The sequence below is a fragment of the Topomyia yanbarensis genome, chromosome 3 (genome assembly GCF_030247195.1).
Source record: "Topomyia yanbarensis strain Yona2022 chromosome 3, ASM3024719v1, whole genome shotgun sequence".
Lineage (NCBI taxonomy): Eukaryota > Metazoa > Arthropoda > Insecta > Diptera > Culicidae > Topomyia > Topomyia yanbarensis.
In genome coordinates, this window is record NC_080672.1 from 411,521,954 (window position 1) to 411,529,519 (window position 7,566).

Genomic DNA, 7,566 nt, shown 5'->3' on the forward strand with positions numbered 1-7,566 from the left:
CGAGAATCCCTCTATTCCATCAAGGCATTTACATTTCGGTTTCTGGAATCGAGGGATGCGGGGCATTGCGATGTGGTCTATCTGCGAGCATTTGTTACCGCGATTCCATGTGCATAGCACGCTGGGAGAAGGGCCGAATGAACTGCATAGTGAGAGGTTGTGGCCATGTAATATGTCCTTAAGTCCATCTCCATTCGCGTTACTCCAAGGATGGTATAGATATTTTCCGATCTTTGGCCGATCAGTGGGGAGTAAATCCCTGTAACCGACATGCGCATTAAAATCTCCCATCAATATAATATTTGAACGTTGGCGTAATGAGAGGCGTCGTAGGAATGTATGTAGGTTGTTGTATTCCGGGTCTGTTTGCCCACTCGATGATCGGGCGTAGATGGAGACTATGATTAGCTGCTCTCCCATCACCGGTAGGAACACCGCACACGCGTTATCTGATATCCTTGGAAATTTACAGTTGCGGGCCAAGTTGCTTTCGACTGCTATGGCCGTTCCACCGCCCATCTTTGCGCTTCCTGGTTGTTTGTTGACATTGTACCATTGGAATGATTGCGTCCATGTTGTACATGTCATCATCCGCGTTTCTTGTAGGCAAGCCACAGCTACTCTGTTCGATCGTAGGAACTGGTCTATCAGTGCTCGGTCGTTTTCTTGGGAGCATCCAGCCACATTCCATGTTCCCATAACAAAGCTATTCGTCATGCTGAATATCGCTATGTTGAGTTACTTCGTGTGAGTCCACATCAGCTGGCCAATTATTCATTGGGATAATATGCTGGAGTGGTTGTGGATCGTTCATTGGTGGTGAATAATCCGGATTCGGACCTGGCGGCAACAATATTCTTATCGAACATGATTCCATGGGGACAGTATTTGTGTTGATACTATTCGTTGTTTCTGGGAACGAGCATCGGCTGCTTCGAGAATTTTGGGTTTCGTTCAGCAGCCTGATTACACTGTCGTAGTGATTGTAAGTGCCTTCGTTACTTCGTCGGTGGACGATGCTCAGATATTTGTTTTCTGGTCCTGGGTCTCCTATCACGATTTTGAGTTTTCTGTGTAGATTCTTATCCCGTATCCGAAGGTGCTGGCCACCGCCCTTATGGTTTCCTCTCCTCCCCAAAATCGTGGTGTTGCAAGCTGATTTAGGTAGTGGTCGATCAGTTGCTGGGGCATTAATGTGCTTACCTGTTTTACGGTGAATGATCATAAAGATAAAGCAGCTAAACACTTCACTTATATGCCTACCTTTTCTGGGAAGATTAGTTGTGCTTGCGGGAGTAGTCTTTCTCCGTACGTGTTAATTCTTTCCCGATAGTAACTTACCACGATTGCACGTAGGGTGCGGCTATAAAAGTCACTCTGATCCGTTCTTGGGATGCAGTTCCAAATCTGATGGGCTAATTAGTGCACTTTCTGCATCAGGTATCATATCGCATTTGTAGATACACATATTAAGAGTATCTACTATACGATATGATGGCCGGAAGGATAGATAAGCAACCCAAGCTCCCCAATTTTATGCTTTCACAATTAATAGATAAAAATTCAAGATGCCTAAATACTTTAATCAATTTCTTTCCTAAGGAGAAATATTTGCAGCTATTGCAGCACGCAAACATTTCCATGAAATCTTAACCGCTAATCAGAAAATTAGGATGTGTACATTCATGAAGGCATACATAGTCCCGAGAACAATGTGTGAATGAATGGAGAATGTGAAACTTGCTCTTTTCTTCTTATATCCCTCCCGTGCGGTCGCTCAGCTGTATTAATGTTCTTGTGCTCCTTCAAGGAAATAACGACATTCAATCTTTCGCCATACATTTCACACTATTGTATCGCTAGCCACATGATGGCGCATATGTTGAGTGAGGGTAGATTTTTTAGCAAAATCTTTGCCGCAAGTAATGCACTTGTGCCGTTCACCCGTATGAACGCGCATATGTAAGGATAGGACTGATTTTCGGGCAAAACCTTTACCGCACGCCTCGCACTTGTACGGCCGCTCACCGGTATGCATATTCGTGTGCTCTTTGAGCTGAGTATTTGAACCGAATCCTTTGCCACAAATATCACACTTGAATGTATAGTTACCCGTATGAAAGCGCGTGTGTTTGACGAAAGCATCTCTTGTGTAAAAAGTTTTCCCGCACGTGATGCATTTGTGTGGTCGTTCACCCGTATGAAAGTTCATATGTTCGGATAGAAAACATTTTTTCGCAAAATCTTTACCGCACATGGTACACTTGTACAGCCGCTCACCGGTATGGACGGTCTTGTGCCGCTTCAAGCTAGTAGCGACTCTGAATCCTTTACCACACACATCACACTCATACATGGAGCCATCCGTATGCAGGCGCATATGTTTGGTAAGCGAAAAGCGTCTGGCAAAATCTTGACCGCACGTAATGCAGTTGTACGGTCGTTCGCCCGTATGACAACGCGTGTGTTCATCTAGATGGCTTTGCTGAGCAAAAGCTTTACCGCACACGGTACACTCATACGGCCGCATACCCTTGTGTGAATTCCGATGAAGCATTTTTTTCTCACTGAAAGCATAAGGGCCGTTAGCTAGATTATACGACTAGCTTTAAAATATCAGTCTAAGGTTCGGGCCGGAACCAACTTACCTTTGTGGTGAATCACTGCTAACAATGCACATATGCGTATTCAAGTCTTCAGTTTTTTTACCACACACATCACACTTGTAATGATAGTTATCCCTATGACGGCGCATGTGATTGGCTAGCTGGTTTCTTCGAATAAAATCGTCACCGCAAATGGTGCACTTATAAGGCCGCTCGCCCGTGTGAAGACGTATGTGTGCGGTTAAGGTACAGTTTTTGGCAAAAGCTTCACCGCATAGTTTGCACTTATACGGACGTTCACCCGTATGACGGCGCATGTGTCTAATTAGACTACCACTCTGGGTAAAATCTTGGCCGCAAACGTTACACTTAAACGGCCTATCGCCGGTATGAAGACGCATGTGTGCAGTTAGAACGCTTTTACGGGCAAAATCTTTATCGCACACGGTGCACTTGAATGACCGCTCACCAGTATGAAGGCGCATGTGTTCGATTAGGGAATGTTGGTGGCAATAATCTTTGCCACACACAGTGCACTTGCAGGGACGCTCTTCCGCATGAAGACGATTGTGTCCGATTAAGGTAGCCGCGCGCTCATCGGTATGAAGCCGCATGTGTCCGGTTAAAGCAAAGTGGCTGGTAAAATCTTTGTCGCATACAGTGCACTTGAACGGTCGCTCACCCGTGTGTGAACGTTGATGAATCAATAGGCGGTCGCTCCTAGTGAAAGTGTTACCACAGACATCACAACGAAAAGGGCGTACCCGATGTAGCAAATCATGTTCGTCCAGATTCTTTTTATGGAGGAATCGTTTACCACAAAGCTTGCATTCATGTTGACGTGATGTATCAGTGGTTGAGGTAAGAATGTTTTCCTGTAGACTGTTTTGCTGATTGTTTTGTAGGTCATCGCTAAAAATATGGGAACGGTTAGCCTGTAACTTTAGTAAATATATGACATAGCCACCTAAAAGAAAAAATAGACTTACGTTTGTTCGTATTCATTACAGCTTCCAGAAATGACATTTGAATGCTCACTGTTTTCTGAACCATGATTTGAATTCGAATAATCGAAATTATTCTTTTTGATATCGGTTAATTTACTTGGAATGAAATCGTTTAGGTTTTCGTTTCTTCGATCAGCATTGTTAGCACGCTGAGTTTGCGTTAGATCCCAATCCTTTGCTTTCAGAAAGGACATTTCCATATAAATAAAATATCTCTGGGTCAGTTTTTACTATAAAAGCACACGAAGGCTGAAAACACGGAAAATAATAGGAATGATTAATATTAAATTACATGGATATTGTAATCGCAAGGCCTAGAACGTCAAGCGGCAAAAAACTGCTATCTGCAGTCTCCAGCTGCGATGGATTATAGTCAGGACTAACCCTTTCATGCCCAGAGCGTGTAGGGTTCCAAAACATTCCATCCCGAGTGACTGTGATGACGAATCTCCCAGACGTTGCCGCTTTCCTGTCTACTTCGCTCTACCTCTCCTGTTGGCTGTGGCAGAACGCTAGTACTTGTTCGGCTTATCCTCCACAGCGAGATTGGCTGGTGCTTTTAGACTTTTATCGTGAGCTAGGGAAGTGAAATTGCACACTTATTTAAATCGACAAAACGGTTTACAATTGCGAAAAATTTACAGCTTAATGAGAAAAGCGTGGTGTGCAATTATGCTTTGTCAAAAGAGTTTATATTTGTCTCATTTAAACTCAGCAGGTAGGTCTGATTTCAACGTATACTCGTGTTTCTATAAAAGCCTATCCCAACTCAGTAAGACGCTCCGGGGGTGACAACCCTCGGGTTAGTATTTCAATAGAATGTAATAGACCCAGCTATTAATCTTACTTATTTTGCCGAGCAAATCTTGCCTAAACCAACAGTAATAGCTGGACATGAAGCAGTTAAGCGAAATTCAAGTCTATCATCTTTCAAACCCGCTGTTTGAAATCTTTTTACTCACTTCAATTAACCAAATAATTCAAATCCTGTTCCTTTTTTGCCGCTAATTACTTTATACTTCTGATTTAGGATCCTGGCTTCTGATGCACTTTAATTTCAGAAAGTAAACAAACGATTGAGAGTCTTTAATCAGAGATGAAGCAAAATGCACGCTGTTACATAGCGTTACTTTCTGAACCTCACACGGTGTGTTTGGTATACACTGAAAAAACCAGACACGTTAACATTATGTGGAAAACTAGAAAAACTCTAGAAAGAGAACTGCGGAGACTCCATTTTGGATCGTTTGGATTCGCGTTTAGCTGTCAAAAAACGAATCCAATCGAACATTGCCTATCCTTATAACATTGGACGTGTTGTCATGCAATGCTGGGGCATACGTTGCCAAAAATGCTGTTTTTCTCTCCGCAGTTCTCTTACTATGAGTTTTTCTATGGAAAACGAATTGATTCAATTGTAAAACACATTAAAAGGATACGTTTACCATTTCAATATCTAATAGAGTGTGGACAATGTGATTTTTAGGTGGAATTCTTGCAAACATTGTGTGAAAATCACATTAACATCATATAAAAAACCATTGACTAAGATTTCCAAATGAATTATACGTGAATATCGATTAGTTTTGCCTAGAAAAACTCTAGAAAGAGAACTGCGGAGAGAAAAACAGCATTTTGGCAACGTATGCCCCGGCATTGTATGTCAACACGTCCAATGTTATAAGGATAGGCAATGCTCGATTTGATTCGTTTTTTGACAGCTAAACGCGAATCCAATCGATCCAAAATGGAGTCTCCGTAGTTCTCTTTCTAGAGTTTTTTTTAGTTTTGCCTATAGATTTAATAGGTAGAAGAATCGGCGAAATCAATTGTATTACATATGGATATACACAATATATTTTTCACATGAATCGATGCCTCAATTGGTGAAAGGGTGAGCATCCAAGTCAGTCTCACACGGCATGTTAAGGGTGAGCACAAAAGTCAGCCTCACAGGGTATGGTAGAGGCTAGCACAAAAGTAAGCCTAGCAAGGAATGAAAAAGGTGAGCACACAAGTCAGCCTCGCATGGTATGTCAGAAGTGGGGCCTAAGAAAAATGTCCCACATGGGATGCCAGGGGGAGTGACAGAGGTACAATAGAGTGGCACGATCGAGAGTGAATCAGGTGATAGGGTGAGCACCCAAGTCAGCCTCACATGGTATGGGTGAGGCGAGCACAAAAGTAAGCCTAGCAAGGAATGAGTAAGGTGAGCACACAAGTCAGCCTCGCAAGGAACGAAAAAGGTGAGCACAAAAGTCAGCCTCATGTGGAGTGTTTGAGAATGAATCAAGGTGCGATAGAGAGAGCACCCAAGTAAGCCTCATACAGGACTATGAACGAGTGAGTGAGAGTGAATGAGTACATTAAGTACAGCCATCCCCCCAGAAGTAATACCGAAAGGTAGTTCCTGGGAGGAGCGATGGCGGAGCACAATGGAGTTTAGTCGGTATTAATGGCAGCGTCACCATTCGAGCCCGACACGCCCGCAGTGCACCCTGTGCGGTAGCTTGGACCCTACCAATAGCACGTGTACCCGGTAAAGGTCTTCTCCATTGTAAAAAAAACATGAATTTTATGTGGAAAATTCATACTATGCCACTCAACAGCATGGCAACCAAAATTCAATGGTAAAACATATCGTATTCATGTGAAATTAGTATGAACATAAATTGAAATATCACATGAACTGCGTTTTAATAGATTTTCATGTGAAATTCGAAGGGAAATCATTAGATTTGCTTTTCAACATGCAGGTGCACTTGAAAATGATATTAAATTTCCTTTGGTTTTATAGTGATTTTTTATCAGTGTACTCAAAAAATATATCACGTTGCTTCTATGTGAAAACATATGTGAATCTCATCCATTGCACTTTTCTCACAAATTCTAGCGGGTGCTCCGGCAAAATAAAATCATTTTCAATACTTGATTTATCAGGCAAAAGTTACGCGTTTTAAAGATAATAAGCGACGCAGATTCACGTAAATACTACACTGAATTAAACGTATTACGAACTGAACAATTTTATTTTCAATCAATTTGCATTAAAAAATCAAAATCTCTGTATATCAATTTCTTGAAAAAAAAAAAGTCTGGACTTGCTTAGACTAAACAAACAAGAGCTATGCATCATTGACAGGACTACTTACCGGACATTGTCCGAGTAAATGTTATCTTAAGAAAATTGGTAAGCTTACAAACGATACATGCCGCGTCTGCGGATCTGAAAGTGAAACATCAGAGCATCTAAGAGTCCTCGGTAAAGGAACATTGGAACCTTTTGATATTTGGACTGTAAATCCCAAGCAGGTAATAAACTTCATATGAAGTGGAGTGCCTAACTGGGAAGAGTGTGTATCTCAATTACGATAATCACTCGTCAATAGTAATATGTCATAGGAGATAGTACACTTAGATTAAGGAAGGGGCATACCCCAATAGATCTAAATATTGGTCACAGTGGTTCGCCTCCAACACAAAAAAGTCTATTTCTTTCAATTCTAATTCCTAATTGCTATAACCAAACATAGAATATATAACATATTTTAATTATAACTGTGAATTATTGCGCTATAGCTAAAATTGTTCAGGGGGTTTTAAGTATTCTCAATGGCTATCGGAACCTGGAACGCGCCGGCCGAACTCCCCAGTCCCCAGTATGCTGCATTATGCAGCAAAACGATCGCTCTACGCACCTAATTTTTTCGCCGATGATCGGCTTTATTTTGCCTATACTTAGTTGCGTTTCGGCTTCGCCTCATCAGAAACCGACACTAACTTATTGTCGGAATAGATTAGCACCGGCTTGACGCAAATCTCCTTAAACTAAAACACACTTTGTGTTTCAATCGAACTGATCAAACGTGATGTCCCGTTCGAGCAGAAGTTCTGTTTATGCCGATGAGACACAGTGAAGCCGAAACTTGTCTTGGCTTAGCAGGCCTATGCGA

The 7,566-nt window shown here is 42.0% G+C and overlaps 1 protein-coding gene across 2 annotated transcripts; it reads right to left on the reverse strand.

Annotated features, from left to right (window-relative positions):
• Window positions 1–1,598: 1,598 nt before the first annotated feature.
• LOC131692090 (gastrula zinc finger protein XlCGF57.1-like) lies at window positions 1,599–4,699 on the reverse strand. 2 transcript variants are annotated; one of them, XM_058978940.1, is made up of 5 exons: window positions 4,576–4,692; window positions 3,998–4,190; window positions 3,596–3,862; window positions 2,649–3,518; window positions 1,599–2,567 (listed from the first exon to the last, which is right to left on the reverse strand). In XM_058978940.1, the coding sequence occupies exons 3-5, from the start codon at window positions 3,811–3,813 to the stop codon at window positions 1,844–1,846; spliced, it is 1,812 nt and encodes a 603-aa protein (XP_058834923.1). In that variant the 5' UTR covers window positions 3,814–3,862; window positions 3,998–4,190; window positions 4,576–4,692; the 3' UTR covers window positions 1,599–1,843. The 2 variants fall into 2 exon arrangements, with proteins under 2 accessions (XP_058834923.1, XP_058834925.1); XM_058978942.1 differs by lacking the exon at window positions 3,998–4,190 and having other exon boundaries at window positions 4,576–4,699.
• Window positions 4,700–7,566: the final 2,867 nt, after the last annotated feature.

What these genes read in the sequence shown, in the direction of transcription:
- LOC131692090 (XM_058978942.1), bottom strand. Translation starts at nt 3,813, where the DNA reads ATGGAAATGTCCTTTCTGAAAGCAAAGGATTGGGATCTAACGCAAACT. An exon ending in TGTAATGAATACGAACAAAC is followed by an intron (nt 3,519 to 3,595) that starts GTAAGTCTATTT and finishes CCATATTTTTAG; the next exon opens with CGATGACCTACAAAACAATC. An exon ending in AGCAGTGATTCACCACAAAG is followed by an intron (nt 2,568 to 2,648) that starts GTAAGTTGGTTC and finishes TTATGCTTTCAG; the next exon opens with TGAGAAAAAAATGCTTCATC.